The sequence below is a fragment of the Oreochromis aureus genome, linkage group 13 (genome assembly GCF_013358895.1).
Source record: "Oreochromis aureus strain Israel breed Guangdong linkage group 13, ZZ_aureus, whole genome shotgun sequence".
In the NCBI taxonomy this organism is placed as follows: Eukaryota; Metazoa; Chordata; class Actinopteri; order Cichliformes; family Cichlidae; genus Oreochromis; species Oreochromis aureus.
The window spans coordinates 26,814,359-26,833,790 of NC_052954.1; the positions used below are offsets into that span (position 1 = coordinate 26,814,359).

A 19,432-nucleotide genomic window follows, 5' to 3' on the forward strand; every position below is an offset into this window, starting at 1 on the left:
CTCATTAAGTTTTGAAATACACATTTTTATAGGAATGAACAGCAGTGTTTGTGCTTAGATTTTCTTCTGAATCAGATCTCCTGATGGAGCGGGGGGGCTGGGAGGAGGAGTTGGCCGTCCGACTGGGGTCTGGAATGTGGGGCCTCCCTGCTGCTACGGAGTCGGGGCGGTCTGCTTCTCCCCACCGCAGGGAAAAGGGTAACACCACCTGGGTCTGGGTGCAGTTTCCCCTCCAGGGCAAGGGTACCCAGACCCGGTTCTTAGAGTATGCTTGGGGAGAGTGATTGTGTGTACAGCGTCTCTTTATGTCTGTCTCCACGTTGGTTGAGTGTGGAATAATTGCTTATGAGAGCATGAGGGTGGGAATGGATGTTTGCATCTGTGTGTGCCTGTATGTCTGTGTCTATATGTCAGGTTGGGTATCAGACCCCACCTCTCTGGGGACATCTCAGGCCCTCCAAGGTTTGGAGGCCTATCTCCCCCCACCACTTCCCCTGCCGGTGGCGGACGCCCTCAGACATCGGTGCGTTGGTGGTTCTGTGTGTCCGGGGGTGGGCGCCCAGGTACACACCGGCTCACTCCTTGGCGGCTGCTTATTGGGGCCTGGAGCCTGGGGCTCGCTCGGGCCACTTCGGAGGCGGGGTGCCCTCGGCCTCTCGGCCTGGAGCTCGGTCACTCAGGCACAGCTGGCTGCCGGCGGAGCTCACGGGAACGTCACTGCAACCCCCCCTGGCTTCTGCTCCGCGGCTGCTGAGTGACCCCTCATCTGGGACTCTCCTCAGCTCTTTCTGGGATAGTGACGCGGCTGCCCGTATGTTGGTCTTCCTTGGTCTCTTGTGTTCTGGGGGCCTCTGGATGTCTAGAGTTTTGATCTCCTCCATACCTGCGTCATGCCCTGGAGGACGGGGCAGTGGCCCCCCCACACCCTCTAGCCGATCATTACATGAAGGAACCTTTAAAAAAAAAAAAAAAAAAGACAAGCGCGTCCATGCTCACGGGTGTACACACGGGTGATCACACACACAAACTACACCCTTTTTGGCTCCTACCTCAAAGCACACTGTGCGCTGTCGATCTTACGTGCTGCACAATAATGTTTAATATTTAGTATTTACTGTCATATTCCCATAGATCATTGTGATGATGTTTATTACTCTCGTTTTCTTCTGCTTGCTTTCTTCTTTCTTTCTCAACAGGTGATCCAGGTGATCGATATATGTATTTTTTGTCTGCTTATTCTGTTGGTTTTTGGCCCTTTTTCCCCCGTCCCTCTTCTCAGCTGTTTTTCTTTCCCTCTTTCTTTCTCCCCTTTCCTTCCCCCAGTCAAGTCTGTCCCATATTCAGCAAGTGAAAATAAAATAAACAATAAAAGGTGAATCAAATGGACCATTACGGCAAGGCTGGGATGGTCCATTTGGTAAAGTAAATCCGTTGGGCATCTTTCTTCGCCTTTAGACAATAATTCTGATGGCAAAAGAACCAAACGGGACAGGTTAAAAAAAAAAAGGAAAAAAAAAAAAAAAGATTTTCTTCTGAATCAGATCTCCAAGTAAACTGATGTGGTCAGCAGACTAAACATCTTGAGCAATTAATGCAGACAAGCTGTTGAGCTTAACGCATGATATTATTATTTGCCCCCCAAATTATAAGCCTTTACCCCCAACAGTGTCCATGTAATTTTTGACCAATAATATAGGCAATTGAGAAAGTAGATTCACTTATTACCACAATTCTATGGTTAATTTTTAAAGGAACAAGCCAATAATTAATGCACAACATGTCATTTCTTTTTAAGATAATTTATTAAGCTTTCCACAACCAAGAGATAACACAAAATATTCTGAATGATAACAGACTAATAAGTTTATGGCAGAGAAAAATGTGCATTTTAAATTCTTTTAAGACAAGAAAACAATTAGGTGCAAGTTGCCACCAAATGATCATAGATATAATCCAGCAAACAAACCTTTCAATAACAGAAAATAAAGAACTGAAATGCACATTAAAAAGAAATAACACAGGTAGATTGAGACCTTGCTCCAGCCTGTGGAGAAAAGGACAAGAAAATGAACATTCTCATAACCATGTGAAATACAGTAATTTGACTGTTAATTCCTGTCAGAGTAAGGTGGAGGAGAATGGCGGAAAACTTACATGGACAGCTCTGTATTAGAACCCCAGTTTTGGCCACGGTCTGTTCCACCACTTCTTCTCCCTCCTCCTCGCCCCTGTCCTCCCCTTGGATTGGACATTTCCTTCTCTTTCTTGTGCTTTTGATACCTTTCTGCCATAAGCAACAGCTCCTCTGGGATATCCTACAAAAGGATTCATTTTATTTATGATTATATACTTGTAATTATTTTGTATTAAAGACTGTTTGTCAGCTGTATTATAATATAAGTACACATGCACAGAATTCTCAGGAATTATGTTACATTTTGAATAAAAAGTCTATTCAATCAAAAGTGTATTTATGTCAACGCAAAATATGTTTTTGCCAACCTGTCCTGCTCGCTCCATGATGGGAATTAGCTCAGGTGCCATTCTCCAGTTCTCTCTTGTCACCAGGGTCACAGCAGCACCTGAACGTCTGAAACAAAACATGCATCAACATCACAAGCTAGCACAAGCACAGCCTGGCAGTAAACACTGCATGCACACACTCTTACCCTGCTCTGCCAGTGCGACCTACACGATGAACATATTCCTCGATGTTACGTGGGAAGTCAAAGTTGAAGACGTGTGTTACGTCATGGACATCCAACCCTCGAGATGCCAAATCTGTGGCCACGAGGATACGAACTCGACCTGGGAAAAGATACAACACTTATTCTGTGATAACTTCAATCCAACAGCCTTTACTTGTGGTAGTCTTTAGTTTAAAATAAAACCACCAGCTACACACAAAAATGCGTTTCCATTTTCTCTGCTAGTGCCTGCTAGTGACTATTTTTCAAAGCACTTTTCCCTTCACGTTAAATACCGTTTTTGAAGTCCTTGAGAGCTTCTTCACGGTCACACTGTTCACGGTCACCATGGAGACTCTGCACAGCCAAACCTTGAAGGCACATATCGCTGGACAGGTCATCAACTCTGATGTTGAACAAAAATGGAAACGAGCAAACACAAAGGACACACGATTAAAGTGGGTACCAATGCTGATGTGTGTTTATCCAACTGTAACAGTGGTGAACAGCCACAACTATGAACCAACTCCGCACTTACGCAAGCTTCTTGCCAACAAAGATGATTACTTTTTCCTCTGGTTGCATGTTTCTGATGAAGTCAAACAGATACGACTTTTTCTCCTCTTCGCGAACAATCAGCACCGTTTGCTGCACCGTGTTAACAGCCTGAAAAGAATAGAAACACAGGAAGCATGTAAACAGAATCCAAACGGGCATAGACTATTTAGAACTTTAAAGTAAATAACATGTCTGCCAAGAATAAATGAACAAACTGTCAGACATGCAAAAGTCAGACAGAAACCATCTCTCAGTACCCAGCTAAAATTTTACTTTTAGTTTTTAAGTCACTAAACGACCATGTGAAATACAGTAGTTTGATTGTTGTTAATTCATCCTTCTTACCTATCTGAGCTGTATTTATTTATACTCCAGAAAGAACCATGAGGTCCAGTTCAAAACTGATGTTAACCATTCCACAGTCTAAACTTAAATCTCGTGGCAACAGAGGCTTCTCCGTGGTAGGTCCCAGTCTCTGGAATAGTCTGCCTCTAAATATTAGAGCTGCACAAACCCTGGAACATTGTAAATCTCTACTGAGGATATATTTTTATGGACTGCCTTTAGCGCACGTTGACCCAAACATTTTGTTTTAACAGCCTTAGTCATTGTTGTTTTAGTTGTTTGTATTGTCTTGTATTATTCCCTTTTATATTTTTATTTCATCATTGTTGTGCATTTTACTTATTTCAATTGCATTTTAGTTTGTAAAGCACTTTGTGCAGCATGAGCTGTTGTAAATGTGCCATATAAATAAACTTGTGCTTGACCAACTTGATCAAAGTAATACAACATAAAAAAAAAAAAAAAAAAAAAAAAATAGTAAAGACATTTAAATCACTGATTGGATTCATTTCTACTTACAGCCAAGTCCAGGGTGCCCACATAAACCATCATGGGATTCTTTAGGTAGGATTTGGCCAGTCGTCTCACACCTGTGGGCCAAGTTGCACTGAAACATGAGAAATAACGGGCATAGAAAGTCGTTTTGATTTCCATTCACTGCACATTATATTCTACAACTCTGAAGCACTTCTGTAAGAAATAAGGTAACATTCAGTGTGAATTATGCCATTATTTACTTTTATAAATTCACCGTACAGTCATATTCCAAGTGTTTATCAATAGATTACATTTATTGTGGTGTATTTGCTAAAATGGATGAACGATGATTTTCATGTTTAAAGTCAACCATTTAAATGCTCTTGTTCCTGAACTGGATGTGTTGTGTGTTCATGTGGTCAGTTTCATCATTAAGTGATGGCAAATTGTTTATACCTGGTCATGACAGTCTGTCGATCTGGACGGATGTCCAGAAGAATCTTCATAATTTGGGGTTCAAAGCCCATATCTAACATACGGTCAGCCTCGTCCAGCACCTTTTTAAAAGAGTAGTTACTAAAGACAGCGCATCTCGTTTTCACCACACACAACACGAGTACGCCAAATATACAAAATAAAACCCACCTATGCACCACGTGTCAGCAGCCAGTAGATCACATGTTTACAAGCCTCAAGTATACAAGTATAATTTTCCGGGCCCAAAAAAAGCCTGGTTGATTATGGTGTACACTGCTAGTTTAATCTATAAGACTACGGCACAAATTAGTAGCAATTTATACATTATAATATAAATCCATCCATTCTATGTGCAAGTATGTCTACTAGAAAGGGATACTTTAAGTTTATGAGAAATCAATCAAATTTCACAATCAACAGTTTATCTGCATACAGACAGCTCTGATGTTACCTTCTTCTTAATTTGATAATCCTTTCACTGGCTGCAGATTAGAAAAGTTAAAAACACATTTAAACTGCACAATAGATCAATGAAGGATTTTATTGGTAATTTTAGATTTAGTTTTAGATGTGGATCCTTGTTATGACCAACAGGGTTAAGTGAGCAGATATTGCTACACCTATTGTTTACGCATTTAATCAGGTTTCCTGTCAAATGCTACAAGAACACCTTCATGGGCTTTTTTTTTCTACAGTGGACCAACACAAGCTTTGAGGAAAGCAAACATGCATAGACATAAAGAGCTGACCAAGTAGGTGATGGAGCGGAGGTTGATGAGCTCATTCATCTGTAGGTCATTGAGGCGGCCTGGTGTAGCAATCACGATGTCCACGCCATCCTTCACCAGGTTGATCTGGCCCCTCCTATCACCTCCACCATAGATACAGATACTGAGAGAGATGCAGAAGGAACAGTCATTATCATGCCCTCTCTACATCACATGATCATTGATTTTAATTTATTTTTAGTGACTTATGACCTTTTGTAACCCTTATAGCGGTACTTGTTGCACTCTGCTTCGATCTGCAAGGCCAGCTCTCTAGTAGGAGTTAGCACTAACATGCCTGGACCATCCCGCTCAGCTCTAGGTCTACTCAAAGGACAAAAAGATAAAGATTTAATAGAGGAAGAACAAAATTATTGTAGGTATCCTCTTCTGAAAGGAATTGAACAAAACAGCGCTATTATTAGAGAACGTGGCGCCAGTTACACTCAGATTGTGCTAAAAATAAGGTTTTTCTACACTTACACAGGCTGCCCATCCATGTGGATGAACCCCGGCAGCAGGTAGGCCAGTGTTTTCCCTGTTCCAGTCTGAGCGATGGCTATCAGGTCCTCGCCACTCAGTAGCACTGGCCACGCTTGAGACTTAAGAAAAACTATATTTTAAAAAGTCATCATCATATATAACCCCACATCTGGTATAAGACTTACTAACTTTAATGTTAGCATGTGAGAAATTAAATAAATAAATATAGATTACCCAAAATCTTTTATATGGAGAGTATGCAAGAACTTAAACAACATTTTTTATGATATCTAAAAAAAAATTATACGTTTTAAAATGTATGTTTAGGTTAGTCGAATGTTAGAAACCTCCTGTTGAAGAGACAGAAACTGTTTATTCTGCAACTGAAAAAAACTCCAAAAACTGCAACATCATGTCAGCAGGCTTGTACTTACATTGTTGTACAGTGTGGAGCTATAAATAGTGATTCATTGTACAGAACTGGTTGTTCCACTACCTGTAATATTGCTTTCAATCTGACCAGATTCCTACTGTGAAATGAAAGTTAAATCTAGAAATGAAAGTTAAACTTTGAAAGAGAGAAGGTGTTTCATTTCCCTATGCAGCATACCATCATGAATTCTGATGTGACCCAAGTATGAAAAGAAAGTACTCCAGGCTTCTATGGCATAGGTTCAGTGTGAAGCGTGGGAAATGTTTAATTACTGTAAACAAAATTATTTATAGCTCATCTTGCCCAGTGCTTACTCGTAGGGTAAGATTGAGTTTCTGTCTGTGCCACTGCAAGGACTTTACCTTGATACTGTAAATAAAATTAAACTGAATCACCTGTGGTGGGATGAGAACAGATAACGAAATCAGTCTCTAGTGCGGTCTGTGTTTATCCTTTTATTAAACGGTTACTGGCTCAGTGGCTTGCTCTCTATTTCTGCTGCCATCCCAGCTACTTGCTTGTTTCCATTCTGTACATCTTTCGATGTAATAAAAATGAAATCCAGCATGACAGAGCTCATTGTAATTACATTTTGTTTATTTTATCTTGGTATACTCTTTGTTGCTTTTGTTCTGCTACATGTACCCAAGCTGTAGTAATACACAAATTTCCCCATGGTGGGATCATTAAAGTCTTATCTTATCATACAGTAAATGCACAGGCACTGAAGGATGCTTCAGGCATGTGAGACGCAGGGTAATGTCAAAACCTCTCATTATTTATGTTTACTTTGAATCGTTTCTTTACATTTTGATTAAAAATCTAAATATTGTGTGTTCCAAAACAAGTAACCTCCTACACGGAATTCTCTAGTCACCACTGGTTGATTTTACAAATGCAGATTTAACTTAAAATTAAAGATATTTGTGACCTTGAAACAACAAGCTAAACATTTCTGACAAAAAGAGAATGATTTACTAAACTATTTGTGTGTAGCGTGGGGCTGGGGTGGGGGAATCAGTGTGCTTATATAGTACGGCTGCCACAAACGATTATTTTGATAATCGACTGGACATAAAACGTTGAGCTTATTGCACCAGCATACATCAGCTCTTATATAACTATCATTAGCATACAGCTTGAAGTGTTTAGGGTATGCGCTAACTAAAAGCAAAGACAAGATGATAGTTTATTAAACTTTTAATGAAATTGCAGATTGTTTCAGTGGAGTTCAATAAACTCAGTCCTCTGCTCCTTGCTCCCTCAAATATAACAGTACACTGAAGTAAAATCTCTAACATCTCACACTTCTGTTTAATCAGTTGTCTGTTTGACGTTTATTCAGCTGTGTGAAAACTATAACTTTAATCTGAGCCAAACCGATTTACTCATTTTTAAGTTATCCGAGTGACTTATATATCATGTTTAAGCTGAGTAGCGAAAGACCGCGGGGGTCTGAAAACGATGTGCCGGGAGTTCGTTGTTCTTGCCGGCTCTAGTGAGCCTTGACCTCCCGGTCAGCTTGTCTCCGAAAATGTCGGAGGACTTTTGCAAATATGTGATGTCTTGATAGATTGAACAGACATTTGAAGTTTACACAACTACATTCTCGCCTGAAAATATCTTAAGTTTATTTTGTGACGCAGAAAGAGTAATATTAAAACCAAGTAGCTGCCGCCATTGCTGGAAACTGGAATTGGCTGAGCTGCGTTATTAATTCTGGGATAGGCTGGGCCACAAAGGATACACCCGACCCGTCTTTCAAATCTGGGGAAAAGTAGGACGCATTTGTCAGCAGCATTTGTCGGAGTCTTTGAATTTGGACAGCCTTCGCCGCATCGCTGTCACGTAATCGGCCTTTTAATGTGGCCTACGAAGGATGCAGCCCCTGAATTTGGACACCGCTACAATACCGAAGACTGCTTCTTCTTCTTCAGCGTTTAGGGTCAGCTGCCATCCTTGTACATGTATTGCTGCCATCTTCTGTTTCAGTCCGTTATTACACTCTTAAATCCTGCTATCCTACTGGGACAATCGTGGCTCAAGAGTTGGCAGTTCGGCTCGGACAGTCTCGGTCGTTGTGTCCTTGGGCAGGACACTTCACCCGTTGCCTACTGGTGGTGGTCAGAGGGCCCAGTGGCGCCAGTGTCCGGTATCCTTGCCTCTGTCAGTGCGCCCCAGGGCAGCTGTGGCTACAATGTAGCTTGCCATCACCAGTGTGTGAATATGTGTGTGAATGGGTGAACAACTGAATGTAGTGTAAAGCGCTTTGGGGTCCTTAGGGACTAAGTAAAGCGCTATACAAATACAGGCCATTTACCATTTACTTATTCCAGCGTCTTTCAGGATCTTAGAAAGCTTCAAACAATGCATCGACTATTAAATTAGTCGTCAACGATTTTGATAGTTGACTAATCGTGGCAGCCCTATTATATAGCAACTTCAGTTAGTGAGAAACTGGAAGTAAAACTTAGAATTACGTTTAACACAGTGAAAACCTTTAAAAATGAAAAGATTAGATCAAGGAACTCAATGAAAGCGGTATTGTGTGTGTGCGGAGAGAAATAATGCAATTAGGGGTTTTTTTTCCTCCCTTTTCTTTAAAAAAAAAAAAAAAAAAAAACAACAAAAAGAAAACCACACATGATGCCACCTACAACCAATTTTCAGTTCTGCTTCTTGGGAAGACTACAACAGTTACTGGCTCAGTTCCAAGAATTTATAATAAAATAGGGTGAGTTCCTGTCAAAGCTGACACTTTAGTCAAACACTGGATTTGCCCACAGCAGAAACAGGGCAGGTCACTACAGGCGCATCTGTCATTGCAACACACACACGAACAGATTTGAAAGTTTTTGTTCCCAAACCCACCTACAACACATTTACACAACATACAAGGTAAAGAATCTCCCTGGTTTACAAAGAAATATTTTACACATAAAACAAACTAAAATATTTGGTTTTACACACATCTGAGAGTTCCAACAGACAGATTTGTGCTGATTCAGATTCATCTTATTTGGCACATTCAAAATATTTATCATTACAACTAAGTTTAAATTAAACTATGGCTGACAAAAACTGCTATGGTGCCACGATCATACCTGGATGGGGGTTGGTTTGGTGAAGCCAACCCGGTCAATGTTTTCCATGATCTCTGGATAACGCTCAAAGGCCTCAAGAAATGTGCGACAGGGATTGGGAATTTGCCGTTTCTCTTCTTCCTCGTTCAGGTCATCCACAAAGATATTGTTGTTCTCCTTCCTGAGGAAAAGGTGTAAACAAACATGAAAACAGATTCAAAGCTAAAGTACCAAGTACCATGCTAAACGCAGATGAATACCGTGTGTTTGGTTCCAGGTTAAATATCAGAAACATTACAATAAATTTAATAACTGTGTATTTTTTTCCATCCTCTTTCTAAAAGGTGATCAATTGTCAGTGTCAAATTTATGCCATTAGATAAAAAGCACATACAAAAATAAAAGCACAGACATTAAGGGGAAGGTGCTCCAAATTCAAAATGTACCAAATATAAAAACACCAAGACAGTCAGACTCCACTCAATCAAGGGCACAATGATCACAGGCACAACCCATAAAGCCAGAGAGCAGAGTTCTAAAAAGTAGTTATTTAGATAAACGCACCACATACCCTTCTTGCTGAGGAAAAACAGTCCAACAAAAGTAATGTTACAGCAGTTTTTGGATGAAAAATCCAACCACTTTGAGACTGTCCGTCTGTATTTGAACTTGGGATGTGCGCGAGTAGTCAACTAATTGTTGCTAATGTCACCAGTGGGTACCAGACATACTAGTCGTTTAATGTAATTGTCAACATTTTAATTGATGCCCAAATGCTGGTAAATTGTTGAGTCTTAAATTTTATGGAGCCACCTGCCACCAGGCGGAGCATTGTTGTTGAGAAATGCCACAGATCTGTTCATCTCGGGGCCTTGCTCATGAGTGAGCGCAGCAGGGGATCAACAGAGGGATTGGTGCTGACCAGATGGCTTCAGTGATGCAAATGCTGTCTGTTACGATGAAACGAAACCTAAGCATAAATGCAAAGCTCTCAATTTACTGTATGTCTGTGAAGGTTCTCAGTCATCCAGGTCATCGTAGTCAAAGGAATTTGCAAAGAAAAGCGTCTGGACTTCTTTGAGTTGCTTGAAAAAAGCAACTCAAAGAAGCTTTTCTTTGCAAATTCCTTTGGCCTCTCGATTTACTGCTCGATCTACTCTACCTACCCTCAGCTATGGTCACGAGCTCTGGGTATTGACCAAAAGAACGAGATCACGGATACAAGCAGCAGAAATGAGCTTTGTTCTCAAGTTATGGCATTCATAAGATTTTCAGAAAACCTAACCCTCTGACCTTAAGGTCAAGGTCACTGAGATACTCAAGATTTTAGTAGAAAGACTTCTGGTATAAATTTGAGTTATCACATTCACAAACTTAAGGTATTGTTGTCAGCATGGAAACCCAAGTCTTTTATGGCTGGTGTTATAACATCACTGAAAGCACAGAAGAGATCTTCCTTTCTGAACTGGCTTAAATTTTGTTTATACATGTAAAACCCCGTCATATGGAAGTACATGGACATATGACCAAGAACCACTAAGATTTACCTCCATTCACCAACTTCCTCTGCTGTAAGCACGGCCACACTCGGTGCCTCAGTGTAAAACTTCTTTTTTATGGGTGGGATGTCTGAATAAAGCAAAAATATCACAAAATAAGTTTATAGCTTTAGATAATTATATTTGCAAATTTAAGTTTTATTATCTGGCTGGTGTTATAACATCACATATTTGAGGGTAACTTAGCATTAATAAACTGCAAGATTTTAGCCATTTTATAGGTATGGCACATGTGCATGGGGTTCACAATTTCCATCACCAACACCAAAAAAACAAGTCTTTAACTTGAAGTCTTTAACTTTAGCGCACGCTTTAATTTCTAATCCATTATCCTACAATAATGCCAATATCAATAGCTAAATAGTTTTGAATTGGAAGTCATGTGCCCTTTTGACAAATATGATCACTTACCCTTCCACTTGAGCTCCTTATACTTCTCCTTGTTCTCCCGGATGGCATCCCAGTCTATGGATGGACGGTTCTGGACAACATTTGCAGCCTGCAATTCAGCAGTAGACCAGACAGAACCATTCTTTTCTCCCCCACATCTTCCTTCATACTCTTGTCCTCTGCGAGAACCTGAGAAGAAAATCCATATTTTCATAGTTATTCACTAAGAATCAAAAATTCATATCATTCATATCAAACAGTTAACAGATCATCTGCAGAGGATTGGCTTATTTGAAAAGTTTCAGTCGGGTTTCAGAGCCCATCTCAGCACAGAAACCGCTTTAGTGAAAGTTACAAATGATCTTCTTATGGCCTCTGACAGTGGACTCATCTCTGTGCTTGTCCTGCTAGACCTCAGTGCAGCGTTCGTTACTGTCGACCATAATATTCTATTAGAACGATTAGAGCATGCTGTAGGTATTACAGGTCTAGCAGACTCCAATTTGTTCACCTAAATGAAGACTCACACACTAAGGTTAATTATGGAGTTCCACAGGGTTCAGTGGTAGGACCAATTCTGTTTACATTACAAATGATTTCCTTAGGCAGTATCGTCAGAAGACATAGCAAACATTTTCACTTTACATTTTATCCATGAAGCCAGATAACACACACCAATTAGTTCAACTGCAGGAATGTCTTAAAGACATACAGACCTGGGTGGCCTATAATTTTCTGCTTCTAAATTCAGATAAAACTGAGGTTATTGTACTCGGCCCTGAAAATCTTAGAAATATGGTATCTAACCAGATTCTTACTCTGGATGGCATTAACTTGGCCTCCAGTAACACTGTGAGGAAGCTTGGAGTCATGCCAGAGGTTTCTTCCTGTTAAAAGGGAGTTGTTCCTTCCCACTGTCACCAAAGTGCTTGCTCATAGGGGGTCATATGATTTTTTGGGTTTCTCTCTGTATGTATTATTGTAGGGTCTACAACATGTAAAGCGCCTTTAGGTGACTGTTGTTGTGATTTGGCGCTGTATAAATAAAACTGAATTGAATTAAGTGCAGTAATGAAATGTGATACAACTGCGTATCAGCAAAAGTCAGAACCTTATGTAGCAATCTTTGGGACAAAAGCTCAGGTATAAACATCCTGCTTCAACTGACACAGGCTTCTTATCTGGGTACAATTCTCACTATGACCAAAATAAAGGTGAAATTAAATGCTGTGAAGGAGATATTTAGATTTATGTTAATCTAAGAAATATAAAGGTTGGGTCAGACAGAAAGCAAAACAAATTCTTGTCCACTGTATTAACTTAAAATAGCTCTAATTTACAATAAAACATGTATATTATATAGTATTTGTACTAAAAATTATTCTCTTTTGGTGAATTAAAGAAAATGTTAGTGGAAAAAATATTAACCAAGAATCCCAAGGAAAATCGTTTTGAAAATGCCATTGTTTTCTAAAAGAAAAGAAATTAAAATAAATAAATTTCACACCATTACAATATCGGGAGTTGCCCTCTGCCACCAGGTCTTCGATCATCTCTTTGGCCTTCTGCTGTGCTGCAGTGGACCCAAAAATGACTACCTCACCTTCATAACCTCCCTTGTTTATCTGAAAACACAAACAGAATAGTAACAGAGGTCATAAGGATAACGTCTTACATATTTGCCTGTGCACTGAATTAGTTCTGATATTCACATTTTTAGTAAATTTGGCTGCAGGATTTTAAACTTTTTGCTCTTGTCCTAAAAATACTACCATTTTGACTTATCTTCCCAATAAGTTTTCAATATATTTTGCGTTCAAGCCTTTTAGAAACAGAGCTAAAAACTATATCTTTTATCATTTACAGTCAGTACCAGAAGTTACCATTGGATAGCAACTTTGATGGCTTGATGGCATTTTAAACTTCATGCACTCAGATTATAAGTGTTTCTAACACTTGAAAATACACATGGGGGACAAAATATTTAGAACATTTTAAAATATATTGCAATTCTGACCACACACACACACACACACACACACACACACACACACACACACTACACCCTGATCATAATACAATTTTTAAGACCATTTTACTGATATTTGGCAATTTAAAATGCCCTTTCCCCCTTTCAGAGCCATGATATATTTCCCTAAAATACTTAATCATTTATCTACTTCTTTACACTCTCCTTGAATCAGCTGGTTGTTGATTATTGCCAACAGAGAACAGAGAAGATGCACAGTACCCTCTGGTGGACAAACTATGAAACATCACTGATAACATGGTTGAAGGGCATTTCTCCTGTCTTTTCTAAAATGTTTTGATTTATTGGCCTTCAGAATGCAGATAGCAACAGACTGGTAAATAGCCAATATCAGCTGATACTATCAATGGAAATCTAGATCGTTTAGGCTTGTACCCTCAATAATAAAGTAGAATTATCATTCTTTTTAACAGTTAAAAATAAACAAAAAATGTACATGTTTTCCCAATTTATGGCAGAACTTTATTGGATTGTAATGGATTTTACAGGTATGACTTTTACAGGTATGGGCCCACCACACATAAACTGGTAGGTGGAAGTTGGCAACTACAATATGCCTCAGTCTGCTTTCTTGTTCCTTCCCCAAGCCAGGTAACGCCATTTAAAGAAAACCTCAGGAAAAGGTTGACAAATCTATATTTCAGCAGTTCACTCTGAGCATGCTGACATTTTGCTCAAGCTTATGCCGAATATGAGCTTGTTAGTGAACATGTTCAGAATAGGCTGATAAAACCTGAGATTAGTCCAATTTTTACACAAGTTTTGAGTGTGTGCTTTCCTTCTTACTTCGGGTATTCAGTTTTAGAAGTAAGGGAGTTTGATTTAGCACCACAAAGGAATTTCTATAGCTGCCCTCGAAGACTGAAGGAGGAAACGCATTGTTGTCCAGGCACAGCATTGTTTGCCCTAACACCGCTCCCAGCACCCAAGAACCCAAATGTGACACAATAAATGCATAAGAATTGGAAAAGGGGAGAGGACAGAGTGGAAAGGGGGTGAAGGGAAAAGATAAGTTGATGAGAAAACATTCAAGGCTCAAAATAGTGTTTATTGTCATCAGGGCATTATCAAGTCCAAGTTAAATAACCATATCTAAACAAATTAAAAGTTCAAGCAGTTTTTGTTTTTTTACTTCTAAACTGTGATTTCCAAATGATTTGTTGTACTAGTTTAACACAACATCAACCAACTTGCCTTGATTCTTGCACCAGAGCTCTCTTGAAGTTCACGAATTGTGGCTCCTCCACGACCTTTTAACAGAATAAAATGTGTTTTAGAGTCTAAACCTGCAGGAACTCCGGGTTATAGGCCAACCTCATCACCTACATAGCTTCTTCACGCGACCCCATCAAATCTAAGCTAACGCTAACAACACAACTAAATGCAGTTTAGCTAAGACTGTGAAAGACTTGTTACTGTAAATTTAATCTCTGACAACGTACCTATTACTCTTCCAATTGAAGTAGTTTCCACTGTGATAGTCAGAGGCCGGGAAGACTCTTCTTTGCTAAACGTTGTCTGTCGTCCGGGGCCTCTACCTCCCCACTTGTTGACCTCGGGACCCGGGCCGCTACGATTAGCTCTCGTCTCCCTTGGGGCTCCAAATTTGGTTCCATTTTTCACACCGAAAACAACATTTTCCCTTTCACGGTCATTACATGAAAATTTCCAATCGGCCGGAGCCGGTTTTGTAGCAGGTTTGTAGATAGCAACTCCGTCCTGGTCGTATTCATCCTCCCAATCAGACATTTTAAGCTTGGCTACCCAGCAGCTACCTACGCACTACTTCAGTAAGTGCAATTAACGGTCGAACAGTGAATCCGCGGACGGCGCCGCGTTAACGTCCTTTCTGTAAAGTTAGTTTTTCTAAAACTTTTGTAAATTTTCATAAATTTACATCAGACGTGGCTTAAATTGTATAGAAAATTGTGAAATTTCAGATAAAAAGGTGTATAAATTTAATTTAATGCAAATAAAGGCCAAAGAAATATCAATTTGTTAATTACCCTACCGTTTAGAGAGTTGAAGGCTATAGATTCCTTAGTTTCAAAACGCAATGTTCTTTTGTCTTCTTATTAATTAACAAATAAATAAAATTAAGAATTTCCACCAAAAAGACACAAAAGCAAAAAAGTTCAGATAACCTGTACTTTATTAATGAATAATAAAATTCTTTGCATTTCTCATCCAGAGAACATAGTGTGCACTTTAATAAATTAATTTCAAAGAAATAATAAAGTTAACATTATCAAGCTTTAAGGCCAGTTGTGTAATAAATTATCGTTCAAGCAATACAGAAATGGTATTATTAGCCATCAAAGCCATATAAAGTCTGTGACCAAAGCGACATAACTTAAGTGAACTGGATGCCCAACTGAAAAGCAGGAGTTTGACTTCAACTATACAATATGCATAGTCTGTAGGCAAACTAGGCCTTTATAGCTCCGTGAAGAAGAAAAAAATAACAGAAGGATTCTCAAGCAATATACAGACAGCAAAAATATGCATGTTTTCTTTGGGAGGGGAGGGCAACAATTGCAGTTTTTAAGGTTGTCCCATCTGTGTTTGGTGTCTTGCTTCATTGTTACTTATGGATTTGGCCTGTTCTCATTTTTAACAAAGCTCAATCAATAGCTACAACTCAAACCTATGTCAATATTACATAAACATAAACTACAATGTTACATTTCCAGGTCAATCTCAACAGAAACACACTGTGCTTTCATGATGACAATATATTTTATCATACCAGAACAACTTCTGCATGGGCAACAAAACACTTTAAAATCAGTCTACAAGTGTTAGCAGTTGTCATTTGTCAGAAGATAATACTTGCTATATTCTTTTACAGGATGTTAATTTTCTAAGAAATGCACTTAACTCTCTGGGGATATAACAGAAAAAAAAAGATGAATAAAAGGACACGAATAGCACAAACAATACATTTTAAGACTTCTGTGACAACATACAAAACAAATCAAAATGACTAACAAAAATGAAGATGGCTGACATAGTTTTTGTGCATAATTCTCATTTAAACACCAGTCAACCTATCTAAAAGAAAGAAAGGCAGCAATGCAAACACTGTTTATTAAGACACTTTCAAGACACCAGTTTTTCAAAAATCTAACACTGAAAACATACAAGCCTCTACATCTCCTTAAAGATTAAATGTACCATAATATAAACGGTCCACTTTAGTCATTTTCGAGATAGTGACAATAAAACCCAGAATGGTTAAATATTCTAATTAGGACTGAGGTGAGTGAGGATGAAGTGCGTACCAACATCCTGGTGAAAAGAGTCCTTATATAAGCCACATATAATCTCAATCTAAGATCAGTCTTGATCAGAGAAGTCACAGAAAATATCAATGAGGTTTTTCTAGTTTGATCACAACAAATGGCCTTTAAATGTTGTAGTTTTGTCATAAAATAGTAAGTGGGTTATCCACATAAGTAGCAACACAGGTTTTAACTTCTATCAAATTAGTTCAGATAATATTGATCATGTAGGCAGACTTTGTTCGTACCATTTTGTTAAAAGTTTGGAGTAAACATTATTTTGACATGCAGATGAAGGTCTGAGTCACCAGGAAATGCATGAGCACTTTTGAATTACAGCTTAGACATGCAGCATTTCATGCTTGGCTGAGAAAGCCCACTTAAAAGTCTACCACAGTTCAATATTCAAAACAGCTGCATCCAACTTACTGGGCTACTATCCAAACCAAGTGGGAGAAATTCCAACACTTGTTTTAAGTCAGTGCTGATAGGACATTTCTTCCCATTAGGTCTGCTGCATTCAAATTTAGTTACAGTTTGCTGACAGATTAGACCAACCATCCAACCACATCAACATTAACAAACACTTCAGCAATTGTAGGAAATGAAGAAAACGAGATTTCTGTAGTCTGCACACATGCAACCCTGGTTCAACCTTTACGTTTTTATACTTCAGCTGTTTCTCTCACACCAGGCCTCGCCCTTTATTTCCTTTATTTTTATTTTGTTTTTCAAACTGTCCATGTAGTGATATGTATGAAAGCATACAGTAAGTAAAAGATGACATTTTAAGTTGCCAAAGACAGACAGTGAACTAGCAGAGTGAGTGACTCTCTGCTTCTTCCAAGAAAAAAAAAAGTTCTTAGTCAGTCTCAGCTCTTTGTCAAGTTGGCCTTTCTTAGAGTTCTTGGTAGTTATTGTTAATGGTCACAACTGTCAGAGTGTGAAAGAGTTCGGTGGATGTGCATGTACATGTGATTGCTGGTTTCACCACGTGCGTAGAAGCTGACCAATGAGTTAGAGTGATTTCTTTGAGCTTAAGCTACTCTGTACCTTGCAAGTAGTTCTGGCTGTGAGACAGTTATTCAGCATTCTTCTTCCATTATCCTTTAATTTGTAAAGTGAAAAGTTAGACTCCAAATTGGGTTTGCAGGCTGAGCCAGACTCAGCAAAAATGTAAAATTGTTGGACAGTAACTTTTTCTCACAATGAGCCACATTATTTGATTTGCATCTACAGCTTTTCCAACAAGTCTGGATCTAGAAATAAAATTAGGATTCCTTCCATGATTCCTCTTCATTTCAAATTAAGCATCTTTTTCTTTAATTTATGATAGTAAATATGAAAAGCTTGGTCATTTTTGTATAAAATCAAAATATTGTTTTTCCAGCAAGATTATTTTCATTTTTGTGTATTGATTGTATATTTTGTCTTACATGAGTATGACCACTTGCATACATACGTGTACATTCATTTACTGTATAGGCTGTAGTAATTTTAGTACCCTATGAAAAGTGTGTATGCAACTGGGAATAAAAGTGTTAGACAAAATATCAAAACATTGTTCATATAGAAAGGATTTATTTGTAAAACTTGCAACATAATCTGTTTACTGCCCTGTAAAAATATTTTAAAAAGTGGCTTCACCCACAGTGGTGTTTACATACAGTATGGAAATGTGTGTCTGTCAGTAAGTGTGGTTATGCCAGCTGTATGTGTGAGGACTGACTGAGAAACTCTGACTTTGCTTTTGGGTGAGGTGCAGCCTCCTCCACAGTCTTTAAAAGGTCTGAGGTGCTGCTGCCAGGTCCCTGTGACAGGAAGTCAAAATGTTCCTCTGATGTTTGTAGTTTGCACTCTCTAATAAAGAGTTCTGTATCATCCCAGTTGTTAAGATCATCATGGGCATTGCTGCGTTCACTACCATTGCTGCTGCTGCTGTTGTTGAGTGCAGAGGAGAGACCAGGGGCACGGTTGGTCAAAGGTTGACTGAGGTTCTGCACAGAGATCGACTTCCCAAGACCACCTTCCCAGTCTGAAGCCCTCCCATCTGGGCTCGAAGAGAGAAGCAGCAAGGGCTTCACCTCAAGGCTCATGTGCCTCCTCCAGACCCCCTCAGATTTCAAGCTAGGCTTCTCCCGCAGCTGAACCGTTCCCTGGCCAAAGGCTGCCTGGTTGTCAGCTTCTTGGTCAGAATCCACACCGCATCCTACAACAACAGAGGGGCCAGAGCTTTCCTCGTCCACTGCCACTCCATCTGTCAGATCATCTGAAATGGGGTCAGCAGGGCATCGGAGGTGAGAGGGGTGTACCATAGGGGGGAGCTGAAGAGTGAAATTCCCCGTCGAGGAAGGTGGGGGCGGCAGATCAGGGAAGTGTGCTTTTTTCGGGGTACCATTGGTGGTGACCAAAGTTGGATAAGGGCTATCAGGGGGCAGCAGAGGTGATGGGGAGAGCGAGGCTGTGGATGGTGGATAGGATGGAGGTGCTGAGTCTGGAGGAGCATCGTCATCAGCTGGTGCCAGGATGAGCCGCAAGCCTCTCGGGTTGGGATTGAGAGAACGACGCATGCCGCCACTGTTGTCTCCTCCGCTTCCAACAGGCTCACCTCCCTGAGGGGAGGGAAGATCCCTGCCAATGATTGAGGTTGGGTAGTCCGAGTTATGGTGCTGGTTCTCCAGCTCAAACAGGGGGAGGGAGGAGAGGGTGAGTGCTGAGGGGCCTTTCTGTAGGACTTGGCGGTAAATATCCAGCAACGAGTCCAACTTTGATTCAATGGAAGTTACCTAGGCACAAAAGAAAAGAGAATAAGAACCAAGGCTGAAAGAGCTGAATACTA

At 39.7% G+C, this 19,432-nt stretch overlaps 2 protein-coding genes across 2 annotated transcripts in view; both read right to left on the reverse strand.

Annotated features, from left to right (window-relative positions):
• Positions 1-1,783: 1,783 nt before the first annotated feature.
• Positions 1,784-15,132, reverse strand: ddx43 (DEAD (Asp-Glu-Ala-Asp) box polypeptide 43). The gene is made up of 17 exons (XM_031745583.2): positions 14,752-15,132; positions 14,504-14,559; positions 12,767-12,884; positions 11,281-11,448; positions 10,858-10,939; positions 9,332-9,491; positions 5,795-5,913; positions 5,525-5,635; positions 5,294-5,435; positions 4,524-4,624; positions 4,110-4,197; positions 3,226-3,353; positions 2,984-3,093; positions 2,670-2,808; positions 2,503-2,590; positions 2,155-2,315; positions 1,784-2,044 (listed from the first exon to the last, which is right to left on the reverse strand). Exons 1-17 carry the CDS (start codon positions 15,056-15,058, stop codon positions 1,804-1,806), a joined length of 2,319 nt encoding a protein of 772 aa, XP_031601443.2. The 5' UTR covers positions 15,059-15,132; the 3' UTR covers positions 1,784-1,803.
• Positions 15,133-15,464: 332 nt separating this feature from the next.
• Positions 15,465-19,432, reverse strand: part of LOC116324848 (potassium voltage-gated channel subfamily KQT member 4-like) — a 109,966-nt gene continuing 105,998 nt past the window's right edge. Inside the window, exon 15 of the mRNA XM_039621365.1 lies at positions 15,465-19,379. Coding sequence (XP_039477299.1) covers positions 18,294-19,379 — 1,086 coding nt within the window. The 3' untranslated portion in view covers positions 15,465-18,293. The remainder of the gene's footprint in view (positions 19,380-19,432) is intronic.

Coding starts and splice junctions, on each gene's coding strand:
- ddx43 (XM_031745583.2), bottom strand. CDS start 15,058: ATGTCTGATTGGGAGGATGAATACGACCAGGACGGAGTTGCTATCTAC. Junction 10,940..11,280: donor TAAGGAGCTCAAGTGGAAGG/GTAAGTGATCAT, acceptor TGCTTTATTCAG/ACATCCCACCCATAAAAAAG. Junction 3,354..4,109: donor TGGGCACCCTGGACTTGGCT/GTAAGTAGAAAT, acceptor TATTCTTTTCAG/GCTGTTAACACGGTGCAGCA.